This window comes from Oryzias melastigma, linkage group LG16 (genome assembly GCF_002922805.2).
Source record: "Oryzias melastigma strain HK-1 linkage group LG16, ASM292280v2, whole genome shotgun sequence".
Taxonomy (NCBI): Eukaryota; Metazoa; Chordata; class Actinopteri; order Beloniformes; family Adrianichthyidae; genus Oryzias; species Oryzias melastigma.
Window position 1 is genome coordinate 27768803 of NC_050527.1, and position 22782 is coordinate 27791584.

The 22782-nt window shown below is 38.5% G+C and overlaps 1 protein-coding gene across 5 annotated transcripts in view; it reads right to left on the reverse strand.

Moving 5' to 3' along the window:
- dgkb (diacylglycerol kinase, beta) overlaps positions 1 to 22782 on the reverse strand; it is a 94782-nt gene that overhangs the window by 66486 nt on the left and 5514 nt on the right. For 2 of the 5 annotated variants that reach the window (XM_024258530.1, XM_024258527.2), the window contains exons 2-4: positions 8097 to 8244; positions 897 to 973; positions 777 to 797 (exon numbers count right to left, since the gene is read on the reverse strand). In XM_024258530.1, the coding sequence (XP_024114298.1) occupies positions 777 to 797; positions 897 to 973; positions 8097 to 8244 (246 nt within the window). Of the gene's footprint in view, positions 1 to 776; positions 798 to 896; positions 974 to 8096; positions 8245 to 16293; positions 16499 to 22782 lie in introns of those variants that run through there. The other 3 variants (XM_024258529.2, XM_024258528.2, XM_024258531.1) reach the window with 3 other exon arrangements.

Below are 22782 nucleotides of genomic sequence, written 5' to 3' on the forward strand. Positions count from 1 at the left end.
TGTTTGTATTATTTTTGTTGTTGTTCCTATTATAGTTTTTATTATTACTATCCACCATATGGGCTATATGGCAAATACTTTACTATTAACATCTTTAAAACGATTTTTACTTTTTAAAAAAAGTATATAACAATGTTGAGACAGAAGTTCAAAGTAAAAGAAAAGATTGTAACTTAATCTCAGGATTAATAAAACTGCTGTTTTTTGCTGCAACTGTTTCAGAATGAGTGAAAAATTGAATACAGTTTCAGTTTCAGTTGAATAATAAAAATCAGTATATTGAACTAAACCTTCAGACAGTTGAGAAGTATTTCTTAAATTTTAATTTGCTTTAACATACAAAAGGACACTCCAGAGATGCACATTTCAGGTGTTTTCTGGAACTAATTACTAATAAATGTGGCTATTAATCACTTTAAACCCATTTCCAGGTTTTCTGAGGAATCTAACGTCTGTATTTGTGGTTTCTAGGTTTGATAGTATTTCTGAACACCTGAATGTCCTTAATAACAAAACTGGAACTGAAGTTACTGAACCTGCAGATTATTGCTGATGATACGATGTGATACATGTGGAGGATTTCACAGAAAACAGTCTGACTTCATTTTTTACTATCTTTACTAAAACTCTCATATGATAAACTAGAAGTAAAACCGATATGTTGGCAGCTTTTTTGATAATTTTTATCCAATATTTTGGATTTAAACATAATCTATTTGTGAATATTTTAGCATCAAACCTGCAGAGATTAAAGGAGAGTTTGGTGGAGAAGTTACCTGGTTGAGTATTTCCTGTTTCTGGAGCCGAAAGCATGAAAAGAGCAGGAAAAGATTGAGCATCATTTCTCGTTTGAAACACATTCGCCTGCGGTTCTCTTTTGTTAACTCAGATCGTACCTCCTCAGGGTTGTATTTGGCCAAAATTCCATCTCCATGAAACTCCTGCAGAACATCCTTCAGCTTTTTTGTTGAGTCTGAAAAAAAGTGACAATTATTTTACTTCACCTAAAATGTTGTCTTCTAGTTTCATGTTTTTTTTTTTATTATTGTTTTTTTTCAGTAAAATCTGGACAAAAGTTTTCTGCTGAAATTAGGTAAATGACCAAGTTAAAGCCAATTCAGAATGATAAATTCCCATAAAACTCATACTTAAAATGTTTTTCATCATTTAAAAATATAAACTCAAACTGTTTGGTCATTTCCTGAAGGATTTTCTTCTCTAACCTCCACCTGAACTCCACTGCTGTTTGTTTCATTTTTTTCTTAAATTTGTGTAAAAAAAATAAAATATTTACATGACTATTTAAAACTGTAAAATGAGGTAACAAAGTAGGAGTGGGATTATATAAGTTCACTTCCTTTTCAAGCAATCAATCAAACTCTACTCGACTTTAGCTAATATTTACCATATTTAATCAATCAAATGTGACATGAGTGAGTCTTTATCTTTGTTTTTTTCTATTTTTCTAACCAATGCATTTCATTATTTCTGTAGTGAGTTTGAAAATGTTTGTGTTTTGTCCTGTAATTTTCACAATCTATGCTTCAAATCAATCAATCAATCTAGATCTGATGTAGAGAAGAAAGAGGGAAAACAGGAAAAAATATTAGGACTGCCAAATTCATAATCAATTCACTTTTCAATTAATTCAATTATAATTTCAGCTTTTTTAAAAGCAATATATATATATTTTGTAAATATTTTTCTGAGCTGACAAAGCCTGAACTAACAGCAGATCAAACATTTAGTTGATATAACTTTGAAAACAAAAAGAAACTTGTTCATTTTACTGTAATGACAAAAGAATCAGGAGAAAATCATCCATTTATGATTCAGTCGTAGCGATAAATTAATAGTTTTTTGTTTTTAAACCAGCCCTTCGTTAACAAATAACCCTGTTAATTCAGACAAACTTCTGAGTTTGAAGTCTTAATAAAAGAGCAGCAACTGTCGCGCTGATTTACACTGTAGAGATAAAATCATTTTCCTCTGAGAATCCACATTTAATTAGCTGAACCAATTAGAGCTCATTCAGATCCATTCATGTGATTCTCAGAGGTCTGATTGATAATCAGGTTTATTCCTTTCTCTGCTCCTACCTGGACTGGAGACAAGCTAAAAACAGCAAAAATGTCTGAAAAAATAGATATTACTGGGAAATATAAAGACTTATAGATCCATTTATCAACCCGAGCTTTCATTTAATTAAATTATTCCTGGTTTGCTTGTTTTTTTGCGATGAAAAACATGTTTGTCTTTGACGGTTGCTCCATCAGCTTCACGCTCGCCGTCACTAAAGCCTCGGTTCCACAAAGATTTGATCACAGCAGACATTCTGAGCATCATCAAAAGCCTTCCTCCTCCTCCTGCTCTAATGGATCTGGATCTTTGATTTTCTCTGAATCCGTTTTTCAAAGCGCGACTCAAAATAACATCCAGACAGAGGAGAGTGTGTCATCACTGCTAATCATCTTTATTAGCGGTCCATTTCTGCACACAGGAGCACCATTATGAATCTGATGGTCATTTTTCTCAGGCAGAACAGAACCAACGTTATCTCAATGAAGGTTCTGAAGGGACCGATCGAGCAGGTTAAAGACACAGTCGAAAGAAAAGAAAAAAATCCTGATGAATACAAATTACATTACTATCAGTGAAGGTAGAACGTGGGCAAAAACCTCCTGGATTTGACCCAAATTCCTGGAAATGTTCTAGTTTTGATCGTCTCTGATCAATCACCATTTATTAGACGGGTAACTGATTGTGATGAAAGGATGCAGCTGATGGATTTACATTGTGAGCATTTCCAAGGAGGTTTATGAAAATGAACTGCAGAGTTCTGAGCTCTTGGTTCTGGTCTTACTGGAATGTTGGGTCGATCTAAAAGGTTTGCTTGAGAAGTTTCACCTAAAACTATACTGCTCACAAAAATTAAAGAACACTTTTTTATTGGGCCTGGCGTGAATTGAACTAAACCTATCTGATAATGTTCTTGTTGTTTAATCAGCTGAGGGCCTCGTTAATCAATTTCAGCTGTATTGGTGTTCATGGAATTAACAACAGGTGCACTTCAGTGGCAACAACTAGAAAACCCTCCAAACAGGACTGGTGTTACATGTGGAGGTCATTTCAAGTTTCTCCCTCTTGATCTTTTTTGGCTGGTTTTCCACTCGTGCTGATTTTGGCTTGATAATTATCTCTACTGGCAGTATGAGGTGATTCCTTAACCCTACAGAAGTTGCACAGGTTGTCCAACTTCTCCAGGATGGCACATCCACACGTGCTGCAGCAAGAAGGTTTAATGTGTCTCCCAGCACAATCTCCAGAACATGGAGGAGATTTCAGGAGACTGGTGGTTATTCTTGGAGAGCTGGACAGGGCCGTAGAAGGCCCTCAACCCCTCAGCAGGACCGATACCTGCTCCTTTGTGGAAGGAGGAACAGGCTGAGCTCTGCTCGTGCCCTACAGAATGACCTCCAGAGGGCCACTGGTGTGAATGTCTCTACCCAAACAATCAGGAACAGTCCTGTAGTGGGCCCTGTGCTCACTGCCCAGCACCGTGGATATTTCTGAATTTATAAAAGTAGGTCAGAAAGTTTAGGAGACATGGAAGAAGTTCAAGAGTCTGTTTCCTCTAAAACTAAAGTGATTGACTTACGAGAAAACGGTTTTCCAGAAACTCTAAACTCAAAAACTGCGCGTGAGATCTTTCTCTTTTTGCTTTGACTCTCCCCCATAACTGCTGGCCAATGACTGAAGAGATCTTTAGTCATGTGGTTTTTACAAAGCTTGGTCTGAAACAGAAATCTGATATACAGCCACTTTGAAAACAGACCAAATGCAATCTTCAGGACTCAATCTCATCCCTAAGGTTTCTTCTACTTTTTCCTGAATCAGTTTTTCGTTGCAGTTTTTCCTTACCGGGAGGGAGGGTCTAGGGCAGGGGTGTCAAACTCAAGTCCTCGAGGGCCGACGTCCTACTGGTTTTCCAGAAATCCTGCCTCATCTGCTGCTGATTATCTGGATCAGGTGTGTTTGGCCAATAAGGAGCTTCAAAGGCAGGTTGGTTGGAAAACATGTAGGACACCGGCCCTCGAGGCCTGGAGTTCGACACCTGTGGTCTAAGGGCATGGATAACCAGTATTATTTAGTCAGTTTAGTTTAGCAATTAGCTATTGTTTTTTTTTTTTCTTTTGCTTCTGTAAAATTACTGGCGTGAAGCCCAATGAGGCAATTGTTTTTGTGATGTTGGGCTATATAAATAAAATTGAATTGAATTGAATCTGGAACAACTAAGTGGACTTGATCTGAACCAACAGACTTAACAGTCTCAATACAAGCTAAGACTAATCTGTCTATCTCATTTCAAAGAGATTGAACCATGAAACTCATCCAAGAAAAAGAAAGCTTTGTCCTGGTCAGTGCGTCAAACAGTTGCAGTCCAAGCTGGAGTTTGAATCTTCTCCCTGTGAGGGGAGAGTGCTAACCACTACACCACCATGCAGTCCTGGGTTTTACATTTTGTAGCTAATTTCTCAGGAGTACCAATCAACTTAGATAGTTGTGAAATCCTTCAGCTTCCTTTGTTTGTTATGTTGTGGTCATGTTTCCACTGAGTTCACATTTCTTTGTGAAATCATCGTCTTTATCTTTGAAGATAAAGGAAGCAGGATTCTCTGCTCCCCCCAGTCATGTCAGAGGGGCTGTATAAGTTAGATGTTCTCCTGCAAAAGCTATTAAAATGTTATGAATGTGTGTTAATGAGCGAGAGGAGAGCGATGCAGAGAGTTCACGGTAGCCGAGGTGATTAGGTGTTCTTTGTTACAGCTCAGGGAGCAGCAGCTTTAATGACCTGTGGCAGCAGAGATGATACCAAAATGCTTCATGTGCACGACCTCACACGCCAAAGGCAAACAGAGAAAGTAAAAGAAAAAGTAAAGTTCAATGTTAGCAAAGATTTAGAGCAATTAGAGCAAAAAAAAAAGGCTTGTCCAAGTGAAACACGGCTCCAGGAGATCCAAGGCATTAATTATTGAGATTTATATTCTCTGCTCTGAATAGCAATAACGGAGGCAGCGACTAAAATAGCTCTTAAATAGATGTGACATATATCCAGCTGCCTTTCAGTGACAAAAGAGCAGCTCTACAGGCATATTTAAGATGTTGAATAAAACCTTTTCCCTGCCAAGAAATTGTTCATTTTTCGGTTTTTCTCTCAGTCTAATTGAGTCTGTGTGTGGGTTGTGAAAAGTTCCCTTCACAGGTAGCATCATATTTTCCATTCCAGCAACCATTTCAGGTGATAGATTGTCTCAACATCTCCAGGCGTAACGTAAACTCTGGGCATCCAGAGCTCAGATAGGTAAACACGTCACCCATAAACTGGAAGTCCTGCAGTCCAGCAGCACACAGAGTCACTGCTTTAGGAGAAGACAAAGTTATTGTTGAAACCCGGCTGAGGTTTACGCTCCACATTTGTTATTGCTGCCTTGAGTGTTTGATGCTGGCTAAGAGTAATTTCATTTGTGCGTGTTTCGCTGGGACTGTCAGTGAGTGTTTGGTTTGTGGTAACGAGGAGGATAATTAAAGGCACTGAAGGTGTTCGTTAAGGAGAAATATTAAGACCAAAAGCACAAATGCAGAATAAGAAAACTTACATTTTTAATATGTTTAAATAAATAAATGTGTGTTGGATGATGTGAAAAACTCAGTGGATGTCTTTAACACTGTTTGTTTCCCTTCACAGATTTTCAGCATAGGGAGGGAATTGGCTCCTTGAGTGTTTTCCACATAACGGTCTCCCTGTCTACAGTGTGTCTCACTTATTGGCCCAAAACCAAAAATCTTTTTAAAGTACCGTCATGTCAACATTCTCTGGGTATAAAATGATGATTTTGCCTGTTAGTCATTCAAAGTTCCATCGTTCCAACAGCCGTGAACACACAACGCTGTTTAAAGGGTAACCAAACACTAAATCAACTATTTTGGTCTGTTTACATCTATAAATAGGACTTTAAAAGTGCTGTCTGTTGGTTGTTGTCCAATTTTTGACAAAACTTGTTTAATTTATGAAAATATAGTCAAAAACAGTCTGTGTGCTGCCATCTACAGGTTGAAACGAGTTTGAATTTTGTGACTGGTCAACCTGCTAGAGTCTCAGAAGTTTCACGTCATCACGCTCTGCAGCTCCAGTATAAAAGCCCCGCCCATCTTTGATTCTGTAACGGTCGGTCATTAGCGTTAGCATGACTCGTAGTTGTATCACCTTCAGTTGTCAAAAATCTACTACCTTCTTCAACTTTCTGGTGGACTTGGACGTTAGTGAACAGAAGTTGAGTGAAGTTGGCATCATATCCAGATAAATCCATCCTGGTGATGGATTTTTACTGCATAACGCACTGCTGTCGAATGAACAGATTTTGTCTTTGTGCTAGAATCTATAGAACTGAGCTTGGTTTATAGACAAACCATTCACAACCTACTGCACCTCTTGTCTAGGATGTCAAGGTCTAGGAGATTGCATCATCATCTTCTTTAGCTTTAATTTCATATATATTTAGGTATATAATGTAATTTCCTTAGTTTTCCAGGTTATACTAAAGCAGGAAAAATACGCAAAAGTACTTGAATAATGGAAAAACAATACCTTCTTTATGAGTTCCTCTTTGAGTTCCTCTTTCCTGTTTTGTCTTTCTTCTTGCACTTTTGGAAGTATGACAACATTTTCATTTTTTTGTTTTTTCCTTTTTTCACTCCTGCTTTTTTTTCTATTCAGACTTTTGGAATCGTCTCTTCGCTGACTTTCTGTTGGCAGAGTATTCCATTGCTACAGACTTATGGGGGAGGATAAAACACTTTTACTTGAGCAGTCTTATGACATTCTCAGTTATTTTTTTCTTTTACTATAACAGTCAAACAATGATGGCCATGGACATCATTTCAGAAATATTTTGTCTTCAGCTCGGAGCCCCAAAAGTGTTGGGCAGCCCAGTCGCCTACCTTTGCCTAATCGTAACTCCGCCCCTGGAATTAAAATCTCAACATATTAAAGACCTACACCATTGAAAATTGTGTTTTTGGTGTTTTCAACATGTTCTTGTAGCATTTTTCACATAATCGTGAAAAAATATAAAATAATTAAAAATTAAAACTGCATTTCGGATTATTTCTTTATTCAAGTCGTGTTGGATAAGGAGCAGATGAAATCAGGCGGTTTGAATAAACTCAGGTTTGTGGTGCAGCTACTGCAGTGGGCGAGGCCAAAGTCTCCCTTCTCTGCTACAATTCTGATCATCCACCTGCAGACAAATAGATCCACGAACGTCTTTGTTTTCCTCGTCTGAGCTGGAATCTGGATCTAAACCGTACAGCTGGATAGCTCTGATGTTGCTTGACGCTTTTTTTGCAACGCTAAGGTGTGAGGCGCTATAAGCTAGAGAGAGAGAATATAACTAAAGGGCCGATGGGATGTCAGCTAAGGCTAACTTCCATTAAACCAGTCATGCCGACAACTCAAAGGCAAATTTCTAATGAGTTCCTGCTGCTCTGGAGAAAATATGTCTTAAAAAACAACATTGATTTTGGCAAAAAATCATCATAACTAAAATACCACTCAAAACAACTTTACAATAGATAAAAATATGGTTGGAGGAGCACTTCAAATTGGTCTGATACATTTATGCATTTTTATTGTTGACTTTTTTTCTCTATTGCTTGAAATTTGTCTGGATTTTTGTGTTGCTATAGGAACATCACTTTGTTTTACTGAAATAAAACTATCCTGAGTATATTATTGTTCTGCTGTTCTGAAAATTAAGTCTTACCTCAGAAGTATTAGAATACTTGAGGAAATGTCAAAAACGTGAACAAAAGAAAAAGATTTAGTTGCTGGTCGTACTGGTGGATCTTTTCTTATTTCCTTCATTGTTCCGTCATAAAAGCTCCTTGTGCAAAAGTGAAACTGAATACAGGAAACTCATAAATAAAGTTTGTATTGATGGTTTGATTCTTTTCTTGTACCAAAAACCCAGGAAAGAAATAATCTTATTAGAGGAACAAAAGAGAACGAGGCGGACGGAGGAAGCCTCCTTACTCACACTGAGTGTACTCCTGCAGCAGAGCGAATTCAGCCGGGGTCAGCGTGACCCATTTGTCCTGGCTGTTCATGGTGTGTCCGGGTCCGCTCGGCACTCTCAGGACACCCACTCGTGTAAGGATGGCGGCGGTGATGGTGGGAGGGGGCACCTACACGGGAAAACAGCAGAAAACAAGCTCCATTAGCAACATCGACTTTGTTCTTTGACGCTTTTAGGAAGAAAGAAGAGGAGAGAGACGTAGAAACATCCAGCTGGAGATGAATTAAAGGTTTGTTGTGTGTAATTATGGCACCAAAGCTGCTCTGTTCTTAACACAGGAATGAAAAAAAATATTTTCCTATTTTCCTGAATATCTTTTTCTTTTTTGCTGCAGCGTTTTTCATGTCTTGATGATCATTTTAAAGATTAACGAGTTTATTAAAAATAAACCAAAGGGAGTAATTTCAATACCATTATTTTCACATTAAAAAACTCATTTTAGTCCTAACGACTACAGAAAATTCACACTGAGTGAAGTATTAGTGCTATTAATGACTCATACTCAGGATTATTTACATACTGATGTCTACATAAGTGCTGGATAATGTCATCTCTTATAGATCAAACTAAAGGGAAAAATGATCCTGTGGATTAAGAAACTCCAGCCAGTTCATGGCATTCACTCATTCATTGGCAGAGCCTCGTTAGACCTTCATAAAGTCACATCTGTGTCTTTTTATCAGCAATTCTGTATTTTCATCTGCTGCCAGAACAAAAGCGCTCCAGACTGGCTTTCCTGCTGCCGGTGGAGGACCGGTCGACTGGAAGATTGATTTATTGGACTGGGCAGGCAGTCGCTGACCAGTTTCATTAGAAAAAAATACTAATAATTTGAATATTTGGGAGGATTTTATCTTATCCTGCTGGTTCAGATGGAGTATAGGAGAAAAAGCTTCAAGATTTAAACAGAAAGAGATGAGGATGCAGGTAAAGATGAATAAACAATGTTGATAAAGGTTCTCATTCATTTATCCAATGGTGTTGTCTTGAAGTTGAATTCATTTTGCCTCATTAAATACACAAGATTCAACATCAAGACAATGACAAACAGATTAAATGTTAAATTGAAGCTAATATATGACCAACAGTTTTAGGCCAAACAGCTCATTACAGAATCCATCATCATGAACTTTGTCATCACAAAATACGATAAATTAATACATTTCAAAAGATTTGGGACAGTTAAAACAATTTTAAATATTGTTAATGTGTTAAATGTTTAATGTCATATCATACAAATGCTAAATTGACCGAGGAGTGCTTAAAAGACTGAAAACAAAAATGCTGATAGATACAATCTAAAAATTATCAAAAAATAAATAAAGCCTAAACATATTATATTCAATTTAAGATTAGGGCTGCACGGTGGTGCAGTGGTTAGCGCTCTTGCCTCACAGCGAGAAGGCCCTGGTTCAAATCCCAGCTGGGGGATTTGGGACCTTTCTGTGTGGAGTTTGCATGTTCTCCCCGTGCATGCGTGGGTTTTCACCGGGGACTACGGCTTCCTCCCACCGTCCAAAAACATGCTTCATAGGTTCATTGGTGACTCTAAATTGTCCCTAGGTGTGAATGTGAGAGTGGATGTGTGTGTGATTGAGGCCCTGCGACGGACTGGAGACCTATCCAGGGTGGACCCCACCTTCGCCCATCAGCAGCCGGATTAGGCTCCGGCACCCCCGCGACCCCGAAAGGGAAAAAGCGGTCAAGAAAATGGATGGATGAATTTAAGATTAAAGTTTCAGTCCAGTCATCTATTTTCAATGTGTTCCCAGTCGTCTTTTAATGATGATTTTTCTGTTTTTAGACAAATTCTAAAAATCAATTTCGTTTTCTTAGACATAGTTTCTGCAGAGCAGCGGGAGTTCTCAAATTCAGTCAGAATTCTGAGATTAAAGTCAGAATTCTTAGAAAAAAGTCAGAATTTTTCATGGGCATTTTTTTTTTTTCAGTGGCCCTAATCCTCTTCCGTAATAATCGATCCATAGAAAACAAATTGATTTAGCCCATAAAGCTGCTAGCCTGATGCTAACGTTTAATGTAATTACCCATATGACGGCTAATGCTAACGCTCAGTTGAGCTAAACTTACATTGATAACTAAATGAACATCTTTATAAACTCACAGAAATGAATTTTACAAACTCTTAAATAAATATTAAGTAACTTTGTGATCTAAAACAGTTTTTTCCTCATTCTTTCCTCTTCTTCTAGAATAAGGTGTAATCCTATAGTCCAATCGCCACCTAGTGGCCAAACAGAAACGTCCTCCAGGAGAAGCAGAACAATGTTTATAATGTTAATGATCTGAACATTTTAGTTAGAACTTCTCTTTAGAGAATCCATGTAACTCTGGATGATATTAATCTCATTATTTCACTGATACATTTACAGGATGTGAACTGGATCAGATTAATATGAATATATTCAAAACATAGTAGATTATTAATGTATTTCAAAGCAAATGTGTGTAAATGTGTAAACTCAAAATTGAATTGAACTGAAGAAAAGAAAGAATCAAGAAAAAAACGATCTGAATCGAATTGATCCAGGCTGTTCATAAGTGAACAAAGAACTCCCTAAAAATGGTTAAAACTCAAGCTGGAAAACTGTCTTAAATTGTTGTTTTTCTTCCATCTTCCTTCTGACCGTTTTTAGCATCCTCACCAATCATGAAACACTGAACCATCTCAATGATGCAGCCACATTTGTGTCATTCATTCGCCCATAAAACAACCTGTTTTTTAGAGAACGAGTCCTCAGAATGAGGTTGTGTGCGGGGCGTGAAAACTGTCGCTGCGTCGGTGGGAAACCAGAAATCATGTTTGCATCGTGGAGCTGCATGTGCAAACCTGAGGTTGGATTTGAAACTGGACAAAGGAAAATCATTCGAGCTGAGACGGCCGTCTGAAAACAAAAATATTCCGGCTGATGAAGTCCTCACAGGATGAGATCAATGACGGCAGGTTCTGGAAAACGCCTCAGACCTGCAGCGTCTGTGTTTAGACAGAAGCATCGCTAAAACAAAAGTGGAGGCCCCTTTTATGACTCGAGAACAGTCGCTTTAAAGACGCCATCAGTGCTGCATAAAGAAAAAAAAACCTGGAGATGATACATGGCAACCAGATGGGTTGCCATGTTGACAAAACGATGATGTCTTCTCCCACGTTCTTCAGAGTCCAGCATCCAAATGTTTCTACTTATGAACTGAAGTAGCTTTTACTTTCTGAAACGAACGTAGAGGCTGCAGGACATTTACTGAAGGACAACACACTCCTGCAAAGAACAACACGGACGTCTGCTGTCATTTGCATCACATACTTGTCATTTGATAAAAGCATCACTTATCAGGTCAATGCAAACACACTGAGGGTCCCTGCAGCTCTGCCCATCAAATGTATAAGAGCTTGTTTTCCTTTTGTTGTGAGGAGAGGATTTAATGGTATGTTGGAGGAGCTTGAACCCAGGCATCTGTGTGGTTGTGTTTATGTGTGGGGCTGTGTTTGTGTGTGTGTCCTCTGCACGGTGACGCATTAGACCCAATTACAGGAGACTAAAAGCCTGGATCAACAAGTGGACGTTTATTTCATGTCAGAAAAGAAGTTATGCGTCTACGTCAACCGCGTGAATAACAAAAATGTAAACAAATCCTTTGTGAAATACATTGAACTGCAATCAGGTGAACACAAAAAGAAAGATTAAAAAAAGGACAATTAAAAAATAAATACATTTAAAGATATTAGCTATTCATTTGAAACAAAAGGGGAAAGAACATGTATAAGCAGCGATGTATAAAAATAGGCAAAAGACCAGAATGTATCTGCAGCGTTTTTTAACCAATAGCAATTCATTTGTGTTCAATAATAATCTTTTTTTAAGCAGATTTAACCCAGTTTTCAGCACTATAAGATAGCTTTGATTCTTGTGAAAACAACGACAGTGTGCCTCATAATCCAGAGCGCCTCATATATGCAATGAAGCTGCTTGTGTTTACTAATGTAGAAGCGATTTTGACAGGTACACAGCGCTCTGTCAAAATGTTCTTTTGTGATACATAAAATATTAAATACATTATTAGAACTTCAGTGTTGTTATATTTTTAAGATTATTTTGTATTTATCTGTTTTTACAAAAGCAGACTATTTCAAACGCAGTAACATCTTCCGCACGCACCGACCAGTCTCGGCTCTCGCTCCTTTTTTTTAAAAAGTGCAGTAAGGTTGGCCCAGCAAATGGCTCCGACCTGCTTCAGGTGACTCACCTGACTCACGGGCCGTCAGTCGACCGAGGTCAGAGCTGTTTGCAGCGCCTGCTACCTCTCAAAAGGGAATTGTCATTTGAAGTTAAAAAAAATCATTCCTTTCAGAGGTAAAGTACACCTCTTAGCGATTGTTTTTGTCCAGATTATAAAGCTAAAATGAAAAAAAGTAAAAATAAAGTCCAAAGTCTAAATAGTTTCATTTCTTCCTTCTTAGATTCTCTTTAAAATTTCTTTTCTGCTTCATCTCAGTCTTTAAAATGATCAGCGGGTTAAAGGAAACTCTAAAATCACTCATGTCTTTTCTATTGTCTTGCTGTTGTGGTAAACTGTGGAAGAAGTTACATCACCATTTGAGTTATGGAATTAATAAGAAGTTTGAGGTCGTTTTTTAGGTTTGCTCAGAAAAGTCCTACTCTTTTTTATGTGGTAAACTGGAGCACTCCTAACCTGATGATTTTATTGTCTCTTTAATTCTTCAACATTTAAAAAAATAACCCCTCATTGGTGTAGCAGTAAAGGTGGAAAGTCTTTTTAACAAAAAAACCCTTCATGAAGCCACTTTTTTAGTTTTCATTTTGGTCTCTTACCTTGTTACAATGTCAAAAACCTAAAAGAAATACCTCAAAATGAGGCTTTTCACAGCAATTACTAGGTTAAAAATATTGGAATTAATTAGATTAGTTAACCACAGGTCACAAGTAATTAATCGGATAAAAAAATCATCCCATTACAGCACTAGTTAGAAGTGTTGTGAATACACAAACACTGCTAACGCTTCTAACAAGGCTAACATGTAGCCTGTTACAAATAAGTTTGTGAGCGTAGTTAATAGAGTGTGACTGACATGATGACTCATTGTCTCACCTTATACATGGCATAAATCTGGAAATAGATGGTTAATTGACGGTGCGCCTTATAATCTGATATGTCCTAAGTACGAAAACACAGTGATCTACTACAGGGGTCCCCGAACTACGGCCCGCGGGCCGGATCCGGCCCTCCTCTACATTTGGCCCGGCGCCCCAAACTGTTTTGGCTAAATTACACATTTTTCCAGTTTTCTAGGCAAATTTGGGATTTAGCTAATATTTCAGCTACATGCTAGCTGTTTTGGCTAATTTCGATTTTTTTTTTCTGCTAATTTGGCACTTTGCTACTATTTTAGCTAGCTATCAACTTTAGTGTTTTTAGCCATCAATTTAAGCATCTTCAGCTAATAAACTATTGCAGGTAATGCTATACATCTAGTTTTTAAAATGCTTTAGTATAATTTTTACTATGAAGCTTACAGTAATTAATTATTTAAAATTTAGCTATGTGTGACTTTCTGGAAAACTATAAATCTTTACCTTTAGTCTGTGATTGTTACACTTTTTTCTGTTAGCCTACAAACCGACCCCGGCCCCCCATCAGAGAAGAAAACAGTTATGTGGCATGAAAAAGTTTGGGGACCACTGGTCTACTAAGAACAAAATATCAACATGTATGCAGCGCTAAAAAAGTGCAGGTCTTTGGCTGCTAGAAGAATCCAAAGCCAGACATCTATGTCCGAATCCCAGTTACCTTTAGCTCGCGTGTCAACATTCTTTCAACTGCTGTAACTCTTCAATGCGATTAAATATATATACACAGCACGTTAGTAATGTGTTGCATAACAGATCAAAGCTGCGTCAGAATCAGCCGAATCATGGAAACGGCTGAAGATTTACAGTTGGTCAAAAAGCGTGTTAATCAGGTGACTCAGGTGTTAACAAATGAGCTCACATCCACCTGAAAAATTTGGCCTTGATCCATTTGCAAGTGAACCCTGATGTGGTTCAGCAACAATGTGAAAAAAGTTGGACTTCTAAGAAGACAAACTAAAGAGGAGGCGGTGCAAACGCAGTAGCGCTTAGGAAAAAAATCCAGAGGTTTGAGGCTTTGGGCCTTAAAGAAAGGTAGAAAAGTGCTGTATAAAATACATGATTGGACAGTTATATAAGTAACGACCACAGAGGAGATTTGTTTCTACTACAGCGTTTTTTATTGTTTCAGGATTAGAACCTTCAGGTTTTGTTCCGACTGCGGATCTGCTTCAGCTTCTGTCGTCTGTTCAGAGTTTTGACTCAGACTCGTCCTTTGGAGCCAATTTTTACGTAGACTCCAATAGTTCATGTAGATAAGCTCCTCCCACATCATATCTGAGGGTTAAACTAAGATCTTTCCTAAAACGGTTTATTGTCACAGTGAAGTTTACGAGCATTACCTTTTTGGGCAACAAACAGGTCAAGACACACTCGGTCTCTTTGGAAAACGTTGTTGAGTCAGAAGACTAGCAGAGAAATAACTACCAGCTGTGCCTTCCTTTGTGCATTTTTAAAATTACAATCAGTGCTTGTTACAGAAAAAAATGTCCCAGAATGAGCTGCTGTTGTAACTGTAGTGTGAAAGCTCAAAAACAAATTATCAACACAGTGAAAACGACACCTGTATTTTAGGGTAGATTACTGTACAGCTCAAATAATATTGAAACCAGAAAACAATTTATTCCTAAAAAATATTTAAAAGTAAAAGAGGAAAATTATAATTTCAAGACAATAATTTATTATACACATGGCACGCACAAATAAAAAAATATTTTGTGTTTCCGTATCTGGAGGAAGGCTGTGGAAAAGAACCAATTTACACTCAAGTCCACACAAAAATTACTGGCATGAAGCCCAATGAGGCAACTGTTTTGTGATATCGGGCTGTATAAATATTAGAAAAATTGAATTGAATAAAGGAGTACAAACGTAGAAATATAATTATTGGCAAATATGTACATATAAAAACATAAATAAATTATTAGATATGTTTACATTTATCTAAATAAAAATTGTTTGGAGATGAATGTAGGTGTGTTGGGAATATTGACTGTACGTGAGAACTGGACTGAGTCAGTGTGATGGGGTTCACTTCAACCAAAAGTAGTCAATTTAGTCGCAAAATTTATTGCAATACAGACGCCGCCACATTGGAGCCAGAAGACGTCAGAGTCGGTATGATGCTGTTTCCATGGGAACCACTCTCATCTATCAGGAAAGAGCTTGTTGCGAGGCCACACCCCTTCCACTTGAATACTGCGCAAAACCTCTATCAATCACAGTGGGGCAGCAGACTCCGCCTACTTTTTTTAGACTTCTGATTGGACTAATTAAAGTGTTGTTTTTGTGAATGAAGGTGTTTCCAACATAAATCCAAACAAATCCATCAGATTATCCTGGTCTTAAAGTTGAGAAGAAGGAAGTTTTGGCTCGTTGTTGTCCCACTTCATGCTCCTTACATGGGGGAACAGAAAAACGGTTTTTAGCATCTGTTTGTTCTTAACTCTGGATATTTTTGGAATCTGGTGATAACAATCTGGACTAAATGAGTGGTTTTAATTGCAGCAATCAAATTATTTTTGTTGGCATTTTCTTTGCATTTTTACTCTAAAAAAAAATACTGCATTAAAACAACCTTTTATGTATTTTTTATTCTAAAGGTTTTGTTTTCTCCAACACAGTCCAGAACCACAACTTCAAGCTTAAAACAACAAGAACTTTAATGTGTTTATTGCTGTGAACCAAATCTGTATAAATATTTGAACACTGAGCTGCCCTTGAGCAATGAGTACGAGGGAACCAAACTCCAATCTGGCCCAAAGCATAAAGATTGATTCCAAACTACAGCAGCTGCAGCAGGTGAGCCGTGTTCCTGCTGTGCGCTGAAATGACTGCAGTGCATCCTCACAAACAGAATGTGTGCAGCTCTGCAAATGTCACCACATCCTCCCCAGTGATGCAGCGGGGACACGAGCCGTGGGTTACGTGCACATACACGGTAGTAGGTGGTGGCTACGCGGCGAGTAAATGAGCGCACACATTAACATGCTGCTCACCTGCTGCAGAGATGGAGATAAACGCCAGGAGAGATGAGGGAGGAGTCCTCCGGGCAGATGTTTGCAGATCTCTCACATTCCCGTCGCGTCCGTGGCTGAATCCGCCCTCGGCTGCGGGGCAGGCGGGGGTTTGTAATCGGCTGCAGCTTTCTGCTGCTCCTCCGGCGGCGTCTGCTCAGAGCAGCATCATCGGGGATGAGGAGCGCTGCGCGAGGGAGAGGAGAGGGAGGATTATCCAACGCGCTTCAGCCTGCAGACATCAGTTTCCATACTCCCGCTCTCTCACGTCACATCCCTCCATCCCTCCCCTCTGCTGCTCTGGAGCTCGTCGTCCCCTCCCACATCCAAGCCTGAGGTCCCGCTCCCCCCAGATTTCACTCTCCCCGTTCAAACCAGCGGTTTCCAAGAGTGAAACGTCACACAGACACGACGGCAGAAGTAAAGCGTTTCGACAGAATCTGGTTTGAAAATGAGACTTGAGAGGACGGACATGGAAGAAGAAAATGAATGAAAAACAAGAATGAATCTCTGAGTCAGCGATAAACACCGTCTGAGTATACTTCCAATAAACCCTAAGACCGTAGAGTCCAGGACTATGCAGTTCTTTGGATTTTAATGTAATAAAATAAAAAAACCAAATATGACGTCACCTTTTTACTGCAATAAAAAACGAATAAATATGAACATTTTCCACAAGTTATTAACTGACCTCAAAAAAAGTAATTCAAGCCTACTGGCCTCTACCTCAAACGTTCAAAATATTTAAATGACACATGTAGCCCACTCTCAAGTGAGGGGTGTGGCCTTCCAACAAGCTCACTCCTGATTGGCGAGAATGGTTGCCATAGAAACGTTAACTCAAACCAACTCGGACCAATCCCTTCTAATGGTGCATTCACACCGCCTCTCTTTTGACGCGCGTCAAATTTACGCCGAGGTTACCTCGTTAGCTCTGCCGAAGCCTGGGCAAGGGAGCTCACTAAGCTGTCCACCAGGCGGCTGGCGATCTGTCCAGGGTGTATCCCGCCTTCACCCAACAGTAATGTGTTTAGTATTTCAAAAATACTTCATTAAACCAGTAGAGGAAAAAAAATATTTCAACTTTCTTCAATTTGAAGACCAACATTTTTTATTGATTTGTCTGCACAGTTTTTAAGTCATACTAATACTCATACTAATCCTGTAATACGTAGACAGTTTTACCTTTTTTCTACGTTTGTAACTCACTACAACACTACGTTTGTAACGACATTTGTAAACGTTAAAGTGTTTTTTAAACAATTAATGAGAAAATACTAATTTGATGTAGCATAGCAGTTTAAAGTATTTCTAAAAAGTATTTTTGTCAAATTTTGCTAAACACATGTTCAGAAAATCATATTGAAATAAATATATTGATAATAAATCAATTGTTGAAACGGCACGAGGTCATAGCAGTCAAAGTTGAGTTATTTTGGCGTTGTTAGGTGTTTTTCTTTTCTTAAGTTCCCTTTTTTAAATTCCATTAATTTGTGTTTTGTGTGGTTGAACTTTTTCAAAATAAAAGATAGTTTTAGTGCTTGTTGTAAAACCATTTCACTCATCTAAACACAAAATACTTTACTTCAAACTGTTTTAGTTCTGTAGGTGTAACAGTTATTTATAATCGAGTATTCCTGTTATGCATTAATATTCTTACACAGTAATGCTGTAAGTAATGGATTACTTTTAAGTAATCTGTATCATATTACTGTACTGCTTGGCAGTAACTTGTACAAACCCAAAAAGTTGAGCTTAAATGTTCATTATGCTTTACAATCTAAAAAATGCACAAAAAACTTGAATCTTTTTTTCTTCTTCTTTTATTTAAAAATGTTCATCTGGTTCTGTTAGCTTCTGCTGTTTTTAAGGCCTCACTTTCAGCTCACTGTGTATTAAACAGAAATAAAACTTCAGTTTGGCTGTAATCATCAGGTTTAGCTAACAGACATTCTGGTTTGAAGCATCTGAGGCAGAGATCTGAGGATTAAACCAAGATAAAACTGCAGCTTTTTAGTTTCCCAACATCACCCCATCATCAATAAGACTGAATTCACTTCTGACACTTTAAATATTTCATTTGCAGCGACATGCAGAGTGGAGCTAAATGAGGTGTCAGTCAGCAGTTCTGGTCCCAGAGGTCTGAAACTCTCTGGATCTGAACAAGAGCCTTCCTGTCCAAGTTTAGTTGAGAAGAATGAGCTGTTCAGAAACCAGTCCATGTCCAGGACTCAGCTTTTTCTTTAGAAATTGTTGACCTCACCCCCAGCATTACTTGTACCCAAGCGTGGAAATTTCTGGATGATCTAATCCAGTTAGCGGCATCGAACATGTGATTCGAACTAAAAACCTCATTTGGTTTATTAAGACGGAACAACTGCACGCCGTTCATTTACTGCTTCAAGAAGTGTCTCATTTACTGCATTTGTGCTGCATATTCACAACCAAACCTCCCTGAAAAAGTCATGAAGACGGTTTCTCGCTGTCCTACTCTCTGAAGTAAAGAGACCAGCGCTTGTTCCTGGAAAACAGAACGGATTTATTTCCCAGCCAACCTTTAGATGACCTTTGCATTGCTGGCACTTTCTATGTGGCCTTCCCCCCCATGGGAAGAAACTATTAATGAGAGCAACAAGCCTCAGCATGAATCGAGTTTCAGCAGAGATCAGTGATCCAGACGTGGCTGCCGTGTCGAGGTGGAAGCTGACCAGTTTACCAATAGCGCTTGTGTTTTAGTGCTGCCCCCAGGCCCTCGGTGTGGGTCATGTGGGGGTGCAGCTCCAGTATTGACAGGTCCATCACATGTTGCTGGCAGAAGGTAACTGCAGGGCATCAGTGGACCTTTCACTCTACTGTATGTTTGACATTTATCTCCTGCAGAACAGTTGGTCTACTCGTCGTCAGGAGAAAGGCAGGAATCGTGTTGACGGTTTCACTGCAATTCTGCTAAACTAATGATATTTATTTAAGAAAGCTGATGTACTTTTGGATGGTTCTTAATCCCTGTGGTGTAAAGACTGTTCATGAACAGTTTCCCCATCTATTGTCATCCTTTTGAAAAAAATACTTAAAATAACATTGAAAAAAGTATTTTATTAATGATTTTGTTTGTAAGAACCAAACTGAACATGTATGTTGGTCCGCTATCTTAGGAACCAGACACATTAAATCCAAGTGCCAATTTTGGTTCATCAGTAAAGAATAAATATTTGTTTTACATACAACAATGGACAGAGCCAAAAACGTTTCTGTCTTTAATAAAACAGCGTTTAATATACAGAAAGAGTCAACCATTCCAAGACGTCAGGCCAACACCATCACAGCAGCAGTTCAAACGTTGGACTGAGCTTCTAGGCTGTTAATACAGATCCAAAACCAGCATAAGATCCTGTGTCTTCATGTGAAAGATAAAATTACACCAGTGTAAGCTTAGCCTCTCCTCCCTCTTTTTAGTGTTAAATATAGAGATTAATCAATACAAGCCGAAATGACTCGAGGATCACAAAATGTAGACGATCTTTAGAAAAGCAGAACAAGACAGAAAGAAGGTCAGAGTTCATGTCCAACAGTCAGAAAGAGATGTTTGGACAAACATGGATCCATAGAGAGTTGAAAGAGAAAGACACTGCTAAAGAACAAGAAGAGAGAGGGACATCGCTATAATACGAAAAACTTCAGGACTAATATTTTGATGAGATGAAAAACTTTCTAGAGGGTGTGAGTCCCCAGACATCTAGACTCAAACTAACAGACTTTCAGAGACAAATGTCATAAGAAGAGTCAAATATGGTGGTGGCAGTGTGATGGTGTGGGTACGTTGAAGCTTCTGCACCAATCCAAACAGGAAATCAGCCTCTGAAGTGAACAGAACAAAGCGGTAGTTGGTTGAATAATTTAAGAAGTTGAAGAGGTATGGAGTTGAAACGTTCGAGCACCCATCTCCTAAAAGAGCTGAATATTTTGATAGCTGAAAGAGCTGAACAGATGAAGCGGTTGAAGAGCTACAGATGGACAAAAAAACTTCCAGAAGAGAAATGGATCACTGTGATGTGAATGCTCCACAGCATTCACACGAATATCATGAAAAAAACGAGGATTATCAAGAAGATGTTAAAAAGTGTCAGATCAAAAATGTTTATTCTGACCAATAGAATGACTGAGTAGCAGCTGTTTATTTCTCTATAGAAGTCTTTGGGATTTTGGCTTACTTCCTGTTTGGAACACCAGTGTTGCATAGTCATAAACCTACAGACACACCATCAGAAAACCCTTTTCAATTCCAGAAAATCTGAACGGAAAAAGGACTTCACTCCTCCATGGATGTGAAGAGTCGACTGCTGTCTATGATGAGAGCTAAATATAAGTGTAAGATTATAAAAGAAGAAAGGTGATTTGATTTGGTACACAGTATGACAAAGAGGAACCGTGTCACATGTGTCTGTAACTCGGAGTGCGTCAGAGCTCCATCGTCATGAGATCGTTACACAAGTAGGTCAGACTAACTGGACCAATGAACAAATTAATCTACATTCAAATCTCATCTTCTTTATAGAAATAGAACTAAATTCACTGTAATTGACTGAACCATGTGTTTGAGATTAAGATCCCCTCTAAAGAGAAGGATGAACGATGGCTCAACATTTTGGTTTTTACTCAACAGCAGGAAGTGAAAGTCCGCCTCTCCTTCCTGGATCCGTTTAGGAGAACCTTTGCAGTCTGTGTTAGAAACAGCCATTCAGCAGAAGACATAAAGAGGAGAGACGACTGGACTCCATCACACGCATGTCATCAACAGAAATGTAGCTGCTAATCCGGTTAGCTTCGTGCTTTCAGACAAACAGCTGCTTGTCTGGTGTAGTCGAGTAAGTGTCACAGATCCACTGAATCACGTTAGAGAATCATATCTGAACCTTCAATGAATGCTGCCCCCCCCCTCATCCTGGGACACACATTTTCTAATTCTGGTGTCACACAGCAGCCCCCCTGCAGGCGTTTGGTTCTCCTCAGGATGTTCTGTTGATGAAATGTTAATGTGTGGGAGGGGAATTTTGGTCCTCTGCTCAGCTGTGGTTGTTAATTGGCAGTTGCGGCCCCCAGGAGGGGATCTATAAGTAGAACAGCAAACATAAAAGCTTTAAAAGTACAGGAGAAGACTTCCATTTCTCATGAAATAAGGGAAAAGGCTCCTCAAACATGTCAGGTCTTCTGCTCCCCACATGACAGTTTCAGATCAGAGCTTTAGCCATGACGGAGCTCTGTGCACGTTTACCACTGAATAAACCCGCTTAAAGAGACGTACTATGAAGGAAACGATACGTTGCCGTCTGTAATACAGAACAACCACCAGAAGTACCGACAGTGCAGACTTGCCTCCTGCTTTGGGGCATTTGTGGATTTGAGAATCATCTCTTGTGATCGGGAGGTCGTGGTGACATCTATGAGGAAGATCAGCGCGGCCTCATCATCCACAGCACTGCCGAGCTTCACTTCATGCTGGCCCCAACACCGACGGAGAAAAGGGCATCTGACCTCAGAATGAGGGGGTGGAGTGGGTTGGGAGGGGGGCATAGATTTTGTTACGAGATATTTTATGTGTCACACATTGACAGGAAGCTTGGCAAGAGATTTGTTTGAAATTAAAAATAAAAAACAATAAATAAATGATATACAAGTAATAAAATCAAAAGGAAAAAATTAAGAGTATTTTCCAACAGAAATGAGAATGAGAAGGCCTCTAGTATGTTTACTTCTATCCAATAGAGTTTGCAGAAGGTCATCCAGCATCCCTAATATCACCCTCCAGCAAAACCAATGAACATTAAAAAAGATACGGCAAAAAGCTTGACTGAATTATCCAGAATTAGAGGATTTTTTTTAGGAAAATCCCCAAAAAGTGGCGACAATCCTGACTTTATTTTAACCTTCCATTTCCTGACTGATAAATTATTTATGATCAAATAAGAACATTTTTGATGGTTATCTACAATACATTTCCAGTTATTTTTATTTATTAAGTAACAGTTCAATTGAATCTGATCATTTGCTTTTGTGCTAAACAAGCAACAAGTCAATATGGGAACACAAATTTAGTTTTTTTATTTTTGTGTTTGTTTGGCCACAAATTCTGTTTATGATCCACCCAGTGACCCACTCTTCATAAGTTAAACATTTATGATATCTATATTCATCAGATACTTACATTCTCTGTATTGTCAATCAGGGCAAGTATTCTAACACTTTCCAAAACAATTTCATTAAAAAAAATCAATTTCACTCATATGGTACCAGACAAGGGTAGACATTTCTCCTTCCTCTTATCCAGAAGTCACAAGCTATGTTTCCTTTCGGTTACCACGGCAACAGATTATTATTAAATAAGTTCTTGATAGCAAGTTTCAATAAAAAGTAACCTAAACAAGATTTAGATCTCAAGGTAAAAAAATTGGTTTGATTTTGTTTTGTTTTTTTAAA